Source organism: Symphalangus syndactylus, chromosome 21 (assembly GCF_028878055.3).
Source record: "Symphalangus syndactylus isolate Jambi chromosome 21, NHGRI_mSymSyn1-v2.1_pri, whole genome shotgun sequence".
Taxonomy (NCBI): Eukaryota; Metazoa; Chordata; class Mammalia; order Primates; family Hylobatidae; genus Symphalangus; species Symphalangus syndactylus.
The window spans coordinates 21,756,525-21,777,833 of record NC_072443.2 but is presented as its reverse complement, the minus strand read 5'-3'; the positions used below and the strand labels follow the sequence as shown (position 1 = coordinate 21,777,833).

General features: G+C 34.3%; 1 protein-coding gene across 4 annotated transcripts in view; it reads right to left on the bottom strand.

Moving 5' to 3' along the window:
* The window catches only part of EPHA6 (EPH receptor A6), a 951,077-nt gene that overhangs the window by 287,932 nt on the left and 641,836 nt on the right, over positions 1–21,309 (bottom strand). For 2 of the 4 annotated variants that reach the window (XM_063630562.1, XM_063630564.1), the window contains 2 exons: positions 13,212–13,259; positions 12,640–12,802 (listed from right to left, as the gene is read on the bottom strand). In XM_063630562.1, coding sequence (XP_063486632.1) covers positions 12,640–12,802; positions 13,212–13,259 — 211 coding nt within the window. The remainder of the gene's footprint in view (positions 1–12,639; positions 12,803–13,211; positions 13,260–21,309) is intronic. The other 2 variants (XM_063630563.1, XM_055259907.2) reach the window with 1 other exon arrangement.

Sequence of the window (21,309 nt, the reverse complement as noted above, 5' to 3'; positions counted from 1 at the left end):
TACATGCATTGAATCACTGTATACTCACAGGAACCTTAGAAAGTAGGTGGTATCCTTATATCCATTTTCCAGATGTGGAAACTGAGGCACAGAGTGGTTAACTGACTTATTCAAAGTCCCCTATTTGAGATGTGATCAAGTCAAAATTTAAATCCAAGTTTAAGTAAGTACAAAGCTTGAACTTTTACACAAAATTCCTCTTTGCTAATTCTCTTTTGCAATTTACCTGCGAAATACCTGCCAAATTGAATTGCATGAATCAGTTGCTAACATAAAAATTTTCTTTCTTCTTTCTGTTTGTATAAGTTCTTCCCCTTCTTCAAGACCAAAGTAAGGCCATCCTCCCTGAAGTTTTTGCCAGTTGCCTAGTTTGGAGTAACAGTTAGGATTATGGTGATAGTTAACTTTGAATGATCACATGTTACTTGTGTCAGATACTGCAGTGAGTACTTTTCTCACATTAGGAGGCAGATACTTCCTATCCTCCTTCTCAGCTTTACTCTTCACCAGAATATCTCTTATTATCTGTCTTAGATGGGGTTTACTGGGACACAGATTCTGCAATGAAGCTTGGCTTGCAGCATGTTTTCTGGGGAGTGACCTCAGCATGAACATGTGGGAGTGCAGGAAGCCCATGGAAAGATGCAGCTGTTCACTTGACACGTGGTAGCTGCAAAGACCTCAGCAGACCCCAAGGAGTGCTGGAGCTGGGATGATCTTCTTCTGGGTTGTCTTTAATTGACACAATGGGCATGGGTCTTTGTACATCACATTGAGGAGTCTTGGATTCTGACTATCCCCAGGAAGAGGGCATGACCCTGGGGCATGCAGCTTCTTTTGGCCAGGGGCAATGTCTGCAGCTATGAGCCTTCAACTATGAGCTTTCAGCAGGCAGAACTCCCACTAGTTGGGTCCTGAAGGGGAAATCTAGGCAACACACCACACCTCGGCATATAAAATGTTTTGCTTATTGTTTGTTTGCTGTCTTTCTCATCTCTCTAGAATATAAGCTCCAGGACAGCAGGGATTTTTGTCTATTTCTGCTATAGCCTGCGTATGTGCAGAATGGGTTCTCAAGAATATTTTTGAATGAATGACTCTACATACAAATGAATAAATTTCTAGTTTTCCCATGAGGAAACCAAAACATAAATCAACTACATTGCCTTCCTTAGGTCCCAATACCTGGAGAGTTTCACATTTTTAGAGCAAAGGAAGATAATATAGCATGTTTGCTTTATTTCATTTATGGTTCTAAAGAGGAGAATCCTCATGAGCCAAGAAACCAAGTCCTATGATGCCTAATTGAATGTAGCATCTTTTCTTTCACCAATTAGAATGTACAGCTATGTTACTGAGCCTGAGACAAGTGCCTTTGCATGGCATGTTAGTTTTGGTGTCTAACTTCCCTTTGCTAACATATCACCATTACCCCTATGCTATCTAGATTCACTAAGTTTCCCAGATAACTTAATATCTAGATTTTCTTGGAAGGTTTGACTTGGGATGGCTTAGCTCCGGTTTTCTCAGAAGGTTCTGGTGAGCAGGTCATAATTTACTGCGTCTTCACAAAGTTCACAGACCAAATATGAACTGTCAGAGAGACATATGCAGGCTTAAATGCTGGCAGAGAGCAAGCATGTATTAGAATTTAAATTGATGATTCCCAAGGTTCTAGCACCTTCAGTAGGTGAATTTTTTAAGGCTAAAATAGTCTTTAGGGAATTTGGAAGTTATGAGAACTATAGGAGTGTCAATGAAAAAAGGTATTTGGAAGGTTTTATTTTTAGTGTGACAAAATGAAGGTGAGGAAATAATTAGGAGTGTTCGCAGTGGTTTCAGGGAAGTCACTTACGGGAAGCTCACTGTGACTGGATTGCCTGTCTCCAAAACTACATACAGCTGGAAGAAAAATAAAAACCTAGGAAATTTGAGCCTCAGTAGCAAGGTAAGGATGGCATTGCATGGTCCTCACTAGCCACACATCTTGTGTTTCTTGTACTGAGATCATCACCCCCACCATTCCTTGCTGCCGATCTTGTGCTATTTGAGGATGACATTGGTTCTCTAACCAGAGCTTGCAGCCAAATAACCCAGAGGGCTTGTCAACACAGAATGCTGGGTCCCACCCCCAGAGTTTCCGATTTAGTGGGTCTAGTGGGAGGTCTGAAAAATGTGCATTTCTTTTCTGTTCCCAGGTGTTGCTGATGCCTTTGGCACAGGGCTCACTTTTTGAAAAGCACAGTTCTAGCTATACTGATATTCTTCCAGTTACTAGAAAGCTCCATGCTCTCTTTGATCTCTACACTTGCACACATACCGTTCTCTCTGTCTAAAGAGAGTAAAAGCTCCCCAATTCTCTCATCTGGTCCCTCCACCCTCACTGCACCCCTACTTTCACGGCCAAGTTTGACTTAACCTTCAAGTTTCCTTTAAGACATTACCTTTTGGCAGCTTTCCTTGACACGTTTGTTTGCACTTTTCTCCTTGTGCTCCCTTACACAATATATATTGCCTTCTACGGGAATCTGGTTTAATATTCTGAACTTCTCACTAGCTGTTGTGAAAGCAGGGAACCGGTGTATCCTTTTTAGTTTTTGAATCCCTAGTGCCTGCATCTATATCTGGCCCATTTATTAATATGCTTTGATTGAGTACATGGGTGAATGAACAAGTTGAACAATTAAACATTCTTCTGCTTGCTTTAGCTTTTACTGCTTTGTCTCAAGTGCCCTTCTCTTTCTCCTCCATATTAAATTTAACACAAACTATATCAAATTTTAAAATAAATTATTTTTACTTCCAAGGGTAACAACTTATGTAACAATATTTAAAATAATGATAATTTCATTCCTTTATCTCAAAATGGGAATAGGAAGTGTATATGAATATATGTATTATGTATATGAATGTGTGTATATATGTACATATATATACACACACTTATGTGTGCTAAATTCAGTAAGTAATATTGCCATGTTTATTGTTGATGGAATTGCCAAAATTATTTGTTGACAAAATTATTTAGTCTGCTGATTATGTATCCAGCAAATATAAGATAACTAATTTAAAAAAACTATAGTGCAAGAGAATTTTTAAATGAATGCTGTTTTCCGGAAGCATAAGAGAATATGAAATTCAGTTTGATGTGAATCAGCTATTTTATATCTAGCAGTAAGATTGCCGTATTCTGCTCCTTTGCCTATCTTTATAGTACAGTAATGTGCTCACACATGTCATGCTTGGGTTTGTGCACACACAGCTAAATCTTTTAAGCGCTCCTGCAATTTTGCCAAGAATTCTTGTTACTCAATTTAAATTTCAAGGGAACTACTGTTTCCCTTGAAAAAGTAAAGTGTAACATGAATACTTAAGCTGCTTCTTTTTTTTTTTTGCGACAGAGTCTCGCACTGTCGCCCAGGCTGGAGTGCAGTGGCGCGACCTCGGCTCACTGCAAGCTCTGCTTCCTGGGTTCACGCCATTCTCCTGCCTCAGCCTCCCTAGTAGCTGGGACTACAGGCGCCCGCCACCACACCCAGCTAATTCTTTTGTATTTTTAGTAGAGACGACGTTTCACCGTGTTAGCCAGGATGGTCTCCATCTCCTGACCTCGTGATCTGCCAGCCTCGGCCTCCCCAAGTGCTGGGATTACAGGCGTGAGCCACCGTGCACGGCCCTTAAGCTGCTTCTTAATTCTTCATACAGGCCTTTGTAGAACTGGCTGGGCTTATTTTATAAACATTTGTCCATTCAGTATTGTGACTTAATGGTGAAAAAAGCACAAACAGCTGTTTTGCATTGGGCTAATACAAATTGAGAAGATGTTACATTAGATAATTTTAAATGATTTTTATTGAAGAGTGGCACCATGCAAATTAAATTTTTTTAAACTATGTTTTTATATTTTGACATAAACATAATATTTAATATTCATATATTTTATACGAAATACTTTTAACCTGACTTGGACATTTTTACAACTCTTTCATGCAATTCTCAGATTTTTTTTCAGCTCTGAAAAATAATGGATTACCATGTGGATAGAATTTGACCAGGACATAAAATTGTAACAGGAACCAAAACCCCATGCTATGTGATCCTTCCAGTCTGTGACTTCCCAAAGGTCAACTTCATCTCAGCATCATGTGTTTCTACCCTTTCCCCACAAGAACCACATTTATATATCATCGCTATGATACTCTACAACCAGCTAGAGCTCCCCTAATGCTTTAAAACATCATTCTATCAGTACTTACTGAACAACACAATACTTGTATTCCCTACTTGAGGTTAGTGCATGACCATGCAACAGATGAGGGTGAGAGGTCAGCCACAATTAAGAATCATACCAGCAGTTCTCAATAGGCCTCCATATTGTTATTAATATAATGAGAAATTAGGTTTTCTTCACTTTGCCTTTGATGTTTTTCTAACAACTAAAATACGACTTTTGATAAGCCATATCAAAATACAAGTCAATAAAGCTGATTTGTGTAGTCTGAAGAATGGCTCTAACTCTTCAAGTGTTACACAGAGAATATATTTTTCACTAAATTTGGGGCAGTTTGAAATACCTAAGGAACATTTTTGCTCTCTTTAAGAATTCAAGGTTGTAAAGTCAAATAGCTTGAAAGAAAAATTCAAGCAATTTATATGATTGCTGACAGAAAAAAAAATCCATCTCAAATCAAGTCAAATTAAAATCAGACTTTGGGAATGACATAAATCAGGAACTCTCTTATCTCTAGTGTGGTTTAATGATAAGCTTCCTGAAGACAGAGACCATATATTATCTCCTTTGTTTCCTTAGCATTCAGCAGACTGCTTGTTATTAATATATGTACAAAATAAACAAAAATAAAATACTAAAAATATATAGGTAGAATAATAAAATACATGCGTTTGAAGCAACATTGAGTATTTATAAATACCGAGTATTGTGTATTTATTGGATAATATTAATTCATATGAAATTCATTGAACGCCTTCTATCTGCCAGGTGCATGCAAAGCAATATAAGAGGTAAAAAATGAGAAAGAAATGGGGGAAATATTAGTCAAAGAGTACGAGTCTTCAGTTATAAGATGAATAAGTTCTAAGAATCTAATGTACAGCATGGTGACTATAGTTAGTAACACTGTAGTGCCTACCTCAAATTCGCTAAGAGAACAAATTCACACAGCATACACAAATGAGAATCTTTTAAAAAAAGAAACAAAAGAAATGTTCCCTGATCTTGTAAAAACTTCCAGTCAAGGGATGATGGTTTATATACCAAAGAAATAATATTTTACATACGTTGCTATATGTTATTGCCTTAAAAATAAGCTTAATTTCTGTATTAAGAAATAGATCTACTGTTATTTGCTACTTTTCTTTTAAATATCAGCCACACTGTTAACACTGCCCTTTGATATGCACATTTTACAACATGTAAGTACCTGTTAATAGTTAATGATTTTCTTTCCAGCCCATTTAGCAAAGTTATGATCTTTAATATTTTTCATATTAAGGTATTCAATCTGTCTTATGGTACATAAGCCTGGTTCCCATCATTTAAAATCCTTATTTGATCTAGGCATAATTGAAATAAAATATCTTTTTTTTTTTTTTGTCAATTCAGTCTCTCTTAAAGGGAGACTTCCACTTTCTGTGCAAATAGTTACTCTTCATCAAGACCCTGCATATTTAAGTAAATCAAACTAACTGCATTATTTTGCCTCTTTGGAGTGTTATACTTGGTCTACCATGTGTACATTAATCCAGAAATATGCATTAAAACACTGCACAGCTCTGCGAACTTGATGCATTGAGATTTATAAATAGTCTTCTGAAAATCCACTTATATTCAAAGACACATTATGCTAAGGCAAAATATAAGTAATTAAGGGAGGGTGACGAATTGGAGGTAATAACAAAAAATAATCATGTAGAAAATTATAAATAATGACTAAGGTGAAAAAGAAAAGTGAAAGTACTGAATGGGTAGAAAGGGAACTCAATTTTGGTTCTAAGCATTAGTATGAAAAGGGCCTAATGCCATAATAACCCCATTCCAATGCTTACTACCTGTGGGTACTGTTAAGTTACTATACTTCATTCATTATGCTTTACTTTCTTGATCTGTAAAATTGGCATAATAGTATCTTCTGCAAACGTTATACATGTTTTGGTAACCAGAAAAGATTTTAAAAAAGTGATTGGAACATAATTAGAACTCACAAATATGTTGTTATGAAATCTCAATGTTCGAACTTACATTAAACTTGTATCACAACCTCCTAAACAAAGCAGGGATTTCTTTTACCACATGCTAAACAGGTTACCAATAAGCTTCAGCACAAATTCTTATTATGAGGGGCCTTCACTACCTTATAGGACAGGCCACTTTATATTCAGACAACCTAACTGCTAGAAAATTCCTCTTTCCCACTAATGTTTGCATTTAGATGGCTACAGCTGCCAATGTTGAAAGTGTGCTATTGGTTGGAGATTACTTTAAATTAAAGTCTTATATACTGGAATTTGTCCTCCTCTGGGTAGACTCATAAATATGAAATCTGCCTCCTGCTTGATTAATTAACTTTATTACTCCACCAGGGTCAGCTGGTCCTCTTTCTGCTTCATGTGCTACCATTAATAATCATTCCAAAATTTCTAGCTGGTGTTAATAATGATGTGGCTAATTTCATCCTGAGTAATTGAAGCAGTACAGATTGTGCTTCAACCAACAGACTGGATCAAACATAATGGAGGTTTTTAAAAAAAGAGTTTAGGGAAGAAAATGTGTTAACAACAAAATCGTCATTTTACCCTACCTAAAATGTGTCCCCAAATTTAGAATTAACAATTAATTTGTAGTAAGACCTGCATATATTATGTTTTTACATGACTCAAGCCAGTTATAGCTTGTTACCCAAAATAAAGCAAGGGATATTGCTTATCTATGGTAAATAAAATTATCCGATTCTTTCTTTTTGACCTGGTAGGCAACATACTATTCCTTAGTATTTTTGTAAATCATATTTTCTTTATTTATTTGATTACATGTATATTGGAACCTAACTATGTGTAAAACACTTTCTGAGACACACAGATATACAGACTACAGTTCTTTATCTCAATGAGTTTACAGCTAAGTAAAGAATTATGCCTTTGAACAATAAAATATTTAGAAATTCCAAGGACGAAGTGATGATTTCTCACTGGCAAGAACATTTCAGCAAAGTGGCATGTAAGCTAGAGTGACCATTTGTAATGTGATCGTTTTCTGAATATTCCAGTTGGAAGTCATAGAAGAATCTTAGATATGATGAAGATACAGATTATTTTGTTCATGAAGCATCCAAATAATCTAATTATTCCAGAGAATACATTAACTTGCAGAAATCGATAGAAATGATATCAATTTGGATTACATTTAGAGGGGGACCTAATATCTTGCTGAGAAATTCACATTCTATTCAATACAACATATGCAACGATTTAGAATTTTTAAGTGTGCAAATGGAATTTAGAAAAATTCATGAAATAGGGACATAAAAATGTATTGGGAGGAAGAAACTGAAACATAATCTTGCATCTTATTTTTTAGGATCATTTCCTACCTATAAATTATTAAAACAAACCAAATTTCTTACATATCAACCATACGAAAACAGCTAAATCTTACGGATATTTTCAAAATAATTAAGTGGTTACATTTATTCATTTGTATCTACATGCCACTTTTTGTAAAAATATATAAGGCATGACATAAGATTTTATTTTGAAATACCCACTATAATGCAGTCATTTATAGTTTGGTTTATTAATGTTGATTATAATGATTTTTATATGATTATTTTATGTGCTATAAATTTAGTCCATCATCACTACTTTTGGTAAATAATACATTTTAAAATGCTGACAGATGTGGCTTTTGTGGTACAAAACTGATTTATGCAGGCTACAGGTGAAAACTTAAATTTTCATGTTGTTAAAATGTAAGCTGTAATTAATCTTTTCAGGAAAAAGGAATGCATTGTTTCTATGTTGGCAATGTATTAATTCTTGTGGGTCATTTAGATAATTATCAAGGCAATGGAAGAGGTAAATTGCCAATTACTACATGTAAAATTCCAATTTTCTTTCAAAAATTGGCTTTAAGCTATGGATTCTGCTCCCTTTTGACAGCTCACAAGCTATTTCTTCAGTATTTAAGCAGAAGGTTCAAGCTGGCTACAATCTAGCAGAATACATTTTATTTTGGTTTTAAAACTGCACATGCAAAATTACTGCTACTATAAAATGGAATTTAATGTTATATAAATCTTGTTAGTGTTTTAAATAAAAACAAAAGTTTGATTTCCTTATCTTTATTTTATTACTTTTTAAAATGTGTAAGTGTAATTTAACAGGATTATTGTTAAAATGTATCAAATGTGTTTTTCCAAGCAATTTATAAGTTATGGCTAATATTACTGGTGATGTCAACAATTTTTTATTTTGATTCTCACTTTTTTCTGCAGTGAAAGGCCCAGAAAATAAGCTCAGAAATAATAAGAAATTTGAGCAGTTAAAATTTCCTATTACAGCTGTATAAGCCAAAAAGGACTGTATTTGACCAGTGTGTGTGTGTGTGTGGATATGTGTTATGGTTAATGCTTTGGGGCATAATATAGATTTTATTTTAATTTTGAGAAAATTCTTACTAGCTTCTAACACCTAATTTCCATCTATCTTCCAAGAAAATCCATATGAAGTATTTTTATATTCTTATTTTCTTACTACTGATTCTGTAATTTTATTGTAGTTTTTATAAATCTATTCTAAAAAAGGAAGGGGGCAATCAAGTACAGTACCTAATAATAAGGCCAATACACAGTAGGCACTCAATAAATGCTGTTAGTGGACATAATATTAACTGTATACTTAGCCCAGCAAGAAATGAGAAGATACACAAAATGCAAACATTAAAATACGAGGAAATAATTTTCCGACTATATATGAATGAGTATCTATCAGTCAATTTGATCCATCTATCAATCTGTTTATATTTCTATCTCCATATACATATATGCAATAAGGTTATTTTATAGATCTAGGTAGAGGGGAAACCAATAGCTCTAGTTCAAGTGGACTCATTTTATGATGCTAACAGTGATAATTAGTAAACTTAGCATTTGTCAGCCAGTTAGAGAATCTCCACTAGCATATTTTGATATTGAAAAAGAACCAAGCACTGGTCTCTAAGTGCAAAAGGGTCGCCATAATTTTTCTTCAGATGCTACTATGTTTATAGCACAAGTAGCCAGTTAAGAACATTATGATTTTCAAAATGAATTATTTCATAATTATGTTATTGCCTTGGTCATTAGCAAAGTCAAAGTTGAACAAAGTAAAATAGTATGGCTAAAAAGAACTGAATTATAAACTACTTAATTTTGCTTACTTTAAAAAATTTGAACCAGATCATCAAATGAGATCACTCCTTTCCAACCCATACCTCATCTCTATGAATGTATTACAAAGTTAGGTAATTAAGCGGAATACACAAGAGAGAACTTAATAATAAAGCTGACATTACAATAATTCAGGCACTACTTGAGAAACAAAGGCTATAAAAATTTAAAGAAGAGCCAGGAGGGTATGGAGAGAAAAAGATGGATGCCATCAATTGAGATTCACATCATCATATCCTTGAATTTATGGGAAACCTATCCATATGCTACTATGGCATTATTCATTGAAATTCTCTCCTGGGTATAAACAGCAGGCTTTGAAAATGCTATTTAAAGCTAACCAGGTTTTTTTTTTTTTTTTAACGATCCTTTAAATGAATTTCCCTTAGACTGTAAATTGACTTAGGAGCCATTCTATGTTCTCAAACATCAGGTTTAGACAAATATATTATTTTCAGGTTCTTCTCAGACATTTTATCTCTTCAAGGTTTTAATCAAAGTCATTTTCGCGGCATTCATGAATCAGTAATTCAGAACATAGTTTTCACCATCTTCTGCTGCCATTGTTCTAGGGTTCTAATCTTGTACCTCTAATCACTAGGTATCAGATTCTGGTAAAGCTACACAAGTTTCTAAAATGAGGCATAATCTTATCAGAATTAAATGAGGTAATATGTGTAAATTGCTCAGCATAGGGTCTTGCATGTATTACTAGTCATATTAATCCAGGATTTGAATTCACCAATGGATCCTGAATATTTTCTGGATACATGCAAATGCCCTTAATATGGCTAAAAAGTGCTCTTGGTTTGGCCCGTGTAACTCTCCACCTTCATCTACCACCATTTTACCATTTGCATCTCCTCACCACAGCCACACCAAAGTATTCGCTCTTTAAATTTTTTATGTTGTTAGAGGCCTTTATGCTTTTTCTGTTCCATGACTATTCTTCTTTCAAGAAAGAACGCAGCCTCTCACCCTCCAGAAAACTTTCACCACCCATGTATGCTGAACTAGTAGTCATCTTCACTATGCTGTCACTATACCCTTTGTATATCTTTATGATAGTACACGTCACTAATCTTGTATTTTTGATTTAAATTTTTTATTTTCCTCCCAGAAATATAGACTGAAACTTGTTTGAAGGCACAGGCTATTAGCTCTTTTATTATTTTTTTATCCCCAGAGCCTCATACGAGTATGGCACATATTAAATATTCTACACATGTTGGGTGAATGAGTGAATTGTACTGAGTCACTTGTGAGTAAGAGACCTTTCTTTTTATTCTACATAACGACTGAAGAAATTGTCCTGAAAGTACAATGAGTTGAAATCTAAGGTTAAAACCAAATCAAACTGCTAATATTTAAATCAGGATTTTTGTTAGTATTACACCAAATGACCTTCTCTAGAAGTCCCAAATGAACACAAATGACTTATTTAGGTTAGCTCTGTGAGTTTATCTGAGAATGCATTTCTCACTTAAAAATGCAATACTCAACAATGTCAAACTTTAAAAGTTAGGTGAATTTTTTAAATCTGTGAAATAAAGTAAAAGAAGTGCAAAAGCCATTAACTTTTCCAGGCTGTGAAAAGACAATAATTCGACAATCTTGGACTAAACTTTCCTTGGACTGTATCCTTAGCTTTATACCTAGGCTAAGGTTTGACAAGTGGGCAGGGAAAAAAAGATTGAAAAAGACATAACAGGGACAAATCTTTTGATATTTTTATATGGATTTTATTGTGGATCTATGTTTTGTGATCATAATACTGTACTCCTAATAATTTTCTCTCTAGCCTAAAAAGTCAATAGTCTCCACCAGAAATTTAAATGACTATTACTGACATAAACACTCAGGTCACAAATATTCTTTTTATTAATTAGTTTACTCATTCTCCCTAAGCTGGGGGTCCTTCTTACTTAAACACATCAGCACTTTCTCCCTTTGTAGTTAGATATAATTGTAACAAAGAAGTTCTTACAAGTGAATACTGTTCATCAGTGTAAAAACAACAAAATATTCCTTCTGTCATAGAATCAGAAACCCAAGTAGCTTCATTTTGAGGGAGTGATAAACTGAAAAACTATGACCTATTTTATGGTCTTACAGAAAACACTTCATAATAATACAAATGATAAGATTTAGTAGGATGGTGGAGTAGCTAACAGCATAGGCCTTTGAATAAAACACGCTTCTATTTCAAATTTTAGCTTAGCTTCTTACTAGTTGCTTAAATTTGGGCAAATTGTTCAATTCCTTTAGGTTTCTATTTTCTTATAGGTAAAATTACAAAAATAATACTTGTTTCACTGGATGTTGAAAGGTTTGAATGAACAATTCCATGTAAAATATTTCGTGTCATTTTAGGCATTTTTGGGGTCTCAATAAATGCTAGCTATTATTATTGTTATCCATAAGGAATTACTATAATAAATTTACTTTTATTGAATTATTATATTAATACAGTATTTTAACAATGATGTAAACAGATTTTTCTTATATATTTGGACACTTTTTCATAAAGATGTCTGGCAAAAGCAATCCCTACTGTTCTCACAAAGAGAGCAGTAAGATGGATTTCTGAAGGCCAAAAAGAGTTCATTGGTAAAGCTGGGTTTAGAATGAATAAAAGACCTCAAAGTTGATGTTACATAACATTGGAATATCTCACTCCCTTCATCTCTCATTTTGGTTTTCAGCATGTTGAGGCCCCGGAATTAATGTGGGTTTCTGATGAAGCCCATGCATCTGTATTTAAACTTATAATGTGCATGTCAGTGGTGTTCATCTCCTGACCACTGTTTTTATTGACCTGAGATAAAAGGCGAAAGCTGTACAATTCTGAATTGCTAAAACCATTCGTTCATGGCTTTATTCTCTCCCAAGTTTTCATTAGGATCATATCATAATGCCAGGACTGGTGAACTATTAGGCATCCACAGAGACTCTGTGTAATAGCATAAAGGGCCACATTTTGGCCACATTACTTTTGTGGTAGAGTAAGACATTTCATGAAAGCATTTAATGATAGCACCAAATATTAACTGAAATGACTGTATGAGTATTTACATGAACAAAATCTCATTTAAACAAGCTATTAAAAACTTGGGACACCTGGTTTTAAAATACCAGGTCAAATTGGAATGATACTAAATTCACATCTTATGTTATATCCTTGTGTGAAACTTACTTTCATCTCCTGTTTCAAATTCAAATTTCTGACTGTAGCCACTGTATCCTGTTGCAGTTCTCACTCGGATGTGAAATACATACTTGGTGGCTGGCTTGAGACCTGTGATGATGACACTGGGGGCCTTGGACCTTGTGGAAGAGTAGGTCAGCTGCTCATGTTCCTGGGGGACAGAAAAAAAGGAGAAAGGAAATGAAGCACAGTTATCCTACTATTTCCTAGAACATTCCAAAGTTTAACTGAGGAATTATGTTCTGAATACCAAAAGTATTGATTACAAAATAGTGTTAGCATGGTTTTCCATAATTTGGCATTTAGCTGTTTATCATAACAATGCATACGATATGGTCCTATTTGGAAAGTTATTAAGAAAGATGATTAGTCTTATATAAACTGCACTTCTATTTTTGGTGATTTAGATTCCTGACCCAACTCTAATAAATGGTGGTGGTGTGAGAATATGTTTACACAGAATGGCAGCTGCATCTTGAGCAAAATGGGCACATCAGATCAGACCACACCAGCAGAGTGCAAGGAGCAAAGGTGGGAGAATTCAAGTACCAGCTACTCACTTCTACCCGCAGGTAGTGCCAAAATGCCGGCGCTATCCGTGGGTAGACCTGTGGGTGAAAGGAGAAATAAATTAATTGTTTTTTAAAGTTTGAAATCTTTTATCCTGAAGTCAATTACTTTGTGCTGTAATTCAGTGTTTCCCCAATAGTAAAACCTGAAGTTGAGTCAAATTTAGGAAATAAAATGATGGATTTTTTCCTGTAAGGGAGAATTGACTCCTCCCCTAAATATTATAGTTTATTTTTAAACATATACTAGTTACCTAGTGACTGTGAAGTAGATTTAAAAATAATCTGCCCATGAAGAAGCACTTGGAGACACAGAAAGGCATGAAAGACTTACCGTACCTGCAGAATCAGAGGCAGGGCTTGAGGCTTGGTTCTCAGTCTCTTGCATGAATTGCCAAATTATCTCACTTCACTAAATGGAAGTGAACTTGCCAGGGCATTCTGGATGATCTAGACAGTCAGGGTTTGTTACATGGTCTCTCTTGCCCACTATCTCAGAACAGGACAGTTCCTTTTACCTGTCCACGTAAGAGATTGTCCACAATATGCTGGTGGTGGGGACAAATGAAACCTACACTGTTTTTGTATGGTGTTATTATTCAGTAACTTTACAATGATATTTTAATAGGGTATCTGGAAAAAAATGCATTTGTGTAAACAAAAGTCATAGGTCAAGCTAGGTCAACAGGCCCTCAAGTTAATTTCCACCATCCTCATAATAAACCAAGAGATTTTCAGAGATGAAAAATGACTTTCAAGGTCACTAGTTGAATCACTCATTTGATGCTTAAATTCTGTCTATAATATTCCCATCAAAGTTTCATTTAGTGTTTGCCTGAAAACCACTGTCATTTAGGAGACCTTCCCAACTAACAAGACAAGTTATGAAAATGTACACATATGGAGAATATGTCAAACTTCATGTATTTGCTGGTGATGCTTTAAGATTTAGAACTATGAAAATCATCTCTCTTGAGCTACTTTTCAGAAAAAAGTCTTATCTTAAGGATCATTTTTAAACTTTATGACCTTCCTTGTCAGAACTTTATATGCTATTTGGTTATTCTGTGTCTAGTTAAAGAATTGAATTTGCCATTTATACCCCAAATAATAAAACTGCTTATTAAACATAAAGTACAAAGAAAAAAGTTGAATTAAGAACAGCAACATTTTAAATAAAAAAAGACAAAACCAAAAAACTGCAACTTATATTTATTTCTAGGTGATTTTAAGATTAGAAAGTAAATAAATATTTATCAACCTAGCATAAAATACAAAGAAATAAAGTCTATAAATCATCGATGGTGACAGTGAGCTGTTAGGGATTAAATGTAGGAGCTTGCTCATATCAAGGCCTTCATAATTAGGTGGCTTAAAACACATATTGTGGAGAAAAAATACTTGTGGACTATTAGAAAAAAAGATATTGTTTCTGGCAGGAATTTCTAGAACATTTGGATTTTTCAATCTCATATACAAGAGGAGAATATGCTACTTTTCACAGAATTTCTACAACATAAGAGTTATTGTGCATTTTGAGTGCTGTTTCACAATGTGAAATGATGACCGAGATAAGAACTTTAAAGCAATGAAAAAAAGCATTTAGTCTCATCCCAAAAGAGAGACGATATGGTTCAAAAGTTCACTCTTAGAATGGCTCCAAGATAATTACACATCTTATTCTTGTTGCTTCCCCAAAACATAGCTAAATAGTAATTTCCTATTCAGTAAAGTTATAGGGAATAAAGGACACCTTTTGCAGGCAGCTTTTAGCATTTTTGTTGTTACCTACAAAAGTGTACCTGTAGCTAAATCCTTGGAATAAAAATCAAACAGTAGGAAATGTACTTAAGGGGTTCTTCAGCCCGAATCACTCACCACTGGTGAGTGCTGCTGCCTTGTCTTACATCTTACAGCTTGCTGACATGATGAGGAAGAGGGTACAGGAAGAAGCAGTCACAAGAATTCTTCACAGTACACAGCAGACCTCTCTCCTGGTGTTTTTAAGCTCTTGGGAAACCAAGTTTTTATCTATGATATGCATAGGTAGGACACTATCGTCACAGAATTTTGGCCAGTTGCCTTTCTGCTGACGCATCAACTCCAATTCAAAGGTGCTGTCACCAGGTAGCGACCAGGCTTTGCCACAGAGCCATTGAGATGTTTTCTTCATCCTGGCAGGTTGGATTTTGAATATGTTTAGATAGGGTATGTTGGCATGCTTTTCTGGAGTTTGTACCATGATGGCATTGCTAGCTGTATGACATGTAAATCTTCAACTTAGCTAGGGAACACGTTCCATTGTTCATAAAGTTCTGTTTTCCATCTTTGCTGAATCTGTGATAAAATTCCTCTTCTCATTCTTAATATTATTTATTTTTATAATTTCTTTTTTTCATGATCAAGCTTTCCAGAGGTTTGAACACATTTTTGGCTTTTTCCCCTCTACTGTTTTTTTTTTAATCTATTACATTTGATATCTGTTCCTACTATAAATTTTCTTTTTTCTTTATACTTTCTGTTAGATATGTTGTCTTCTAACTTCTTATGCTTCATGCTTAACTCATTATCAGCACACTCTTTCAAATATATAATTTAAGCTTACAAATTTCATGCTAAGTACTGCCATAGTTATACTTCATAAGTTTTCATACAATGTATTATTAATTAGTTCTAAGTACTTATTAATATCTAAAAATATGATTTAAAAAATTCTTTGTGGCAGACCAAAAACTATTACTTGCACATTTTTGTGGATTAAGACATGGTATCAGGGACTAAATAAACGGCATAAAGTGAACCTCCAAAGGCATAGTTGCATGGGTTGCAAAGCACACTAAACCGTGAATAGTGCAGTGGATGCTCATTGGCTGAGAGCACTGGCCATCTTGTGCACTAATGCTTGCTAGCTGAAAGTGAATCAGCTTGTTGCATGACTTCTCCTCGGATGGGCACAGAAAATAGCACCAATTGTGAGAAAAAATCATTGAGAAGCAATGAACTTTTTTTTTTTTTTTTTTGAGACGGAGTCTCGCTCTGTCGCCCAGGCTGGAGTGCAGTGGCGCAATCTCGGCTCACTGCAAGCTCCGCCTCCCGGGTTCACGCCATTCTCCCGCCTCAGCCTCTCCGAGTAGCTGGGACTACAGGCGCCCGCCACCACGCCCGGCTAATTTTTTGTATTTTTAGTAGAGACAGGGTTTCACCGTGGTCTCGATCTCCTGACCTCGTGATCCGCCCGCCTCGGCCTCCCAAAGTGCTGGGATTACAAGCGTGAGCCACGGCGCCCGGCAAGAAGCAATGAACTTTAACACATTTTTAGTTGTATAATTTTCTAAAATAAAACATACATATAATTCCTGTTTGACATATTCGTATCCAAATTACAAAAAAATAGTTTGGAACCAAATAGTGTGAACATAGAGCACTGTCAAACAGGGCAGGCATATACTGTTCTCTAGAAATGTTGACTTTTACCTATGGTTCTCTTCCCATGGGAAGACGCTGGCACTTACATTTAGGCACTGCTCCTTCCAAGATGCTGAGAATCAAGGCTTTTCTGGGAATCATACTGTTACACTGAACCTTTCGTTTACCTGAAATACTGAACTTAGCTTTATCTCTATAGGTGTCAACTTTTCATGGTAACTAAAAGGGATCCTCTTGCTAGAGTCTGGAACCTGTTAGCATTCAATCTGAAAACTATAACGTGGTGAAGACAAATAGGCTCAGGTGTTCAGACCCTATGGCTATATCTTTCTACAGTCAGAGATAACAGGGCCTGTATCAATAGAAGGCAGCATGGAAAGAATTCTAGGTTAGAGTTCTCCTGTCTTGGACATTATCTTGATTCTGCTTCTATTATGTACCCTGGCAAATTGCCTTTTAGGTTTTGATTTACTCCTCTAGAAGACTCATTCATTCTACATCTCATGGTATGTATAAGGTTCTAGAGCACTTTGTTAGGTGTAGCTTATGTAATCACCAATGTTCTACCTAGCAATACAATTCAGTATTTTTTTTAATGTCAGAAATGCAGGTGTTTTCCCTTCTGCTATGAATCATTGTCATCACTCCTCATCTCCCTCTGTTGGGTTTACCATTTCCATTTATGGGAATAGATTCAATAGGCCAGCATAGTGGTCATCTTTTAGCTGGTTTGCTTTCTCCTAAAGTCTTTGGGCCTAATGGGATTTCTAAAAGGTGTCACCTCTTTGTTTTATTTTAAATTCTAATTGGATTAAATATATGATAAGAATTATATTTTAAGTTATTCTTTAGACATATATGTATCTAAAGATATAACAACAATCATAACAACGATTTATGTAGCGCTTTATAATTTACAAGGTGTTTTAATACACATTTAAAATCTAATCCTCATAATAGTCTTGTGAAATAAGAACTGGTAATATTTTTATTTCCATTTATCTATAATAAAACTAGTCCAGAAAGAGAAATAAATTAGCAAAGTAAGTCACACAACTTGTCAGTGGCTTCCATCCAAATTGTGCTTTTTCCACTACACCCCATTTAAGCAAATATGTCCAGAGTATATATGTCTACGGATTAGACTGAGCCAAAGTAGTTTTTTCCACACTTTATGTTCTTAACTATCTATACACTAGAAGTAACTAACACAGCTTATGGACCACATAGTAATGATTTGTTGGCTAATCATTAGACTATGTTTATATGAACAACTAGTTCCTCAATTGGAAGAAAAAATTCTCAACACCAAATGTTTAAATACACGTTTCAAAGGTAAAATTACTTTCTATTAAGGTTAACAAATCCATGCAGGCTGCCTTTATTTTTATTTTCTATTGATTTTATGTCATATAGGCAGATATTACATAGTATAGGAGGCAAATAAATCACCCAGTCTTGCATGGAATATACAGTATTCTCGTTCAAGCCTGGGAATAGAATTTGTTTAATAAAGTCCAGGAGATTCTTTTAGAAGTTTTGATGTATAAAGATAACTTCTTGGCTTTAAGTCATACCCATGTGAAAATATCAGGAATAGGTGTAAGTGCTATTAATATGCAGTACTCTACTATCCAAATCTTTTTTTTTTTTTTTTTGCGATGTCTTAATTAAGACAGTGGTAAAGCTCTTGTTCTACTGGCTAGAGGACTGAAGCTACAGATTGTTTGAGAAACAAAATAATATAAAAAATGGATATTAATGGTTCTGCTAGAAGTCATCTAAGTCATTTACATCCTTTCTCTCTCCATTTCTGTTTGACTTCCTCACCCTGCCTCTCTGTCACACTCACAAATATACACACTCACATTCATCAAACTGTGGAGATGTTTCCAGGATAATCCTCTCAAAATAAACAAATTAAAACCACGTTTAAAACATGATTTATTATCTGCAGAAAGATAGTTTGCCTGGATAAATCAAGAATTGCAGGGCCTAGAAACCTAAAGTTAGAAAGGCTATCAAAAAATCTTATTGCCTAAACTATGGCATTAGCAAAGCTGAAAGTCTTTTACTTGAATGAAGGAAGGGAAGATATTTCACATGGCTCTGGGAAAAGAAAAGTTTGAATACTAGATTTGGTCAGCATTTAACAATTACTTTCCAAAGGAAATAGGCACTGAACCCCATGGACTTTATTTTGCTGGCCCTTTTAAAAGTGAGTTCCAACTGGGTACACATAGTCATCATATTCTGACTGAAGGAGTCCTTAATGTTTTTCATATCTCTACTTTGATGTTGCAATCTTCTGATTACTAATGTGGATTCTCAAGCTCTGTAGGGGCAAACATAAATATATTTGTCCTTGGAAAGGGCAGACTTCTGTATATTTAATACGTGAATATTCTGGTTTGTTCTTCAGTCTCTCTCTTTCTCTCTTTTTGAGGCAGAGTCTCATTCTGTCACCCAGGCTGGAGTTCAGTGGTGCGATCTGAACCTCTGGGGTTCAAGTGATTCTTCTGCCTCAGCCTCTGAGTAGCTGTGACTACAGGCACGTGCCACCACACTTGGCTAATTTTTGTATTTTTAGTAGAAACGGGGTTTCACCATGTTGGCCAGGCTGGTCTTGAACTCCTGGCCTCAAGTGATCCACCCGCCTTGGCCTCTCAAAGTGCTGTGATTACAGCGTGAACCACCATGCCCAGCCCTCTTCAGTCTCTTTTAGCATTTAATTAGAATAAATCAATTCCTGAATAGTTATCAACTCTGAGTGCACTCCAGTTCAAGATTTACAAAATAGAGTACCAGAATGAGTTATGTGTGAACCCAGGAACTGAGTTATACCACTTCTGTAAGATAGAAATAATGATAAAATAGCTTATAATAATAAAAAGTCATCCATTTCTGTTCTTGTTTCTAAGTTGCCTTGATTCATCTGAAGTTTTAATCTACTCCCTTTTTAAAGCTAGTTGGAGAAAATCTTATTCTACTCTAGCCAAATCATAAAGTATATGTTCTTTGTAAAATGTTCTTTGTAAAGCATAATTATCTTACAAAACTTAAAAATAACAGTTTTTTAATATATGTAGAAAACGTCTCTCCTAAAGGTTGAATGAAATAAATCATCATTTTCTCTCTACTAGTTAGAAATGTTTACTTAGAAACTCCAAGAGAATTCACTTAAAAAAATTTTAGAACTAATCAAGAGAAGTCAGTTACATAGTCAACATACAATTATCAGTGGTTTTCCTGTATACTAGCAATGACCAGTTACAATTACATTTTAAATATTTTAGTCACTATAGTAACAGAAACCTTATAATACCTAAATATATCATAAAAAATATGTAAGACCTATATAACTTCATCTATAATATTTTACTGTGCAAACCAAAAAAATTTCTTATGTATTTTTTTGTCTTATTGCAATGCTTTAGCATAATATTGCAAAGTAACAGTAAAAGCAGAAGCTTTTCTTCTTTAATCAAACAGCTTCTAATTGTGTTATGGTTAAATATAATTATGTCTGACTTACATTTTTGGCAGATGTCTACTTAAGGACGTTTTCTTCTTCCATTGTAGTTTTGTTTGTCTGTGTTTTGTTTTTAAAATGTGAAATGAATTATGGATGTTATAAAACAATTTATCTGTTGCAAAGTGAATTTTATGTTTTTCTCCTCAATAAAGTATATACTTACGCAGAACTATCTTTGCATGCCTAAGATAAATCCTTCCTGTTAGCACTTGTTCATAATATATTAGAATTTTTATTGTAATTTTGAATTCAATATGATAATATTTCAGGCTAAAATTTTTAAGCGTATACTTACAAGTTATCTCAGCTTACAGTTTTCTTTTTTCAATCTCACGATATTTGGGTTATACTATATTTAGAGAATGGATTGTGAAACTTTCCATTTATTAATGTTCTGGAATAACTGACACAACATGGGAATTATCTGTTCTTTGAAAACTTAATTGAAATGGATCGTGTTGGTAGTAGACACTTGACTATCATTTAAAATTATTTTATGCTATATTCAGATCTTCTTATTCAGTTTTGATAATTACCAGAAAATTATTATATTTCTTTTATATTTATTGATATATATTTACATCTAGTCTTATCTTATTAAAAATCTCTTCCATACGTAAATAACATTTCCTATTATTTTTAGGCAAGCTTGTTTATTTGATCAATCTTTTAAAAACACTGGCTTTTGATTTTCAAATGAAATATTAGTGATTCTATTTCATTAATTTTTGGTTTTACACTTGCTCATTCCTTCTAATTACTTTTTTTCCTGCATTGGTCACATTTCTTAGTTTTAGATATGTGAGGATCTTAATGTCTTTCATTTTAAATAGTTCATAATTTGTCTATTATGCTTTAATATATTATTTAATATAACATTAAATTTTTTAAATAAATAGATTGGAGATGTGGCTTTTTTTAATTTCTCTGATTTTGTTAATGGTTTGCAAATAATTATTTCTGCTACAGGAAATTTGTTGAAATTTTTTTGTCCTGATATAAGATCAATATGTATGAATGCTTTTAAGTGCTTAAAAATAACTAGTAAAATTTTGGAATTTTAGGAGCAATATGCTATATCAATAGAGTAAACCAAACTCTTTAGAAAATTCTTCATTAGAGAGTGTC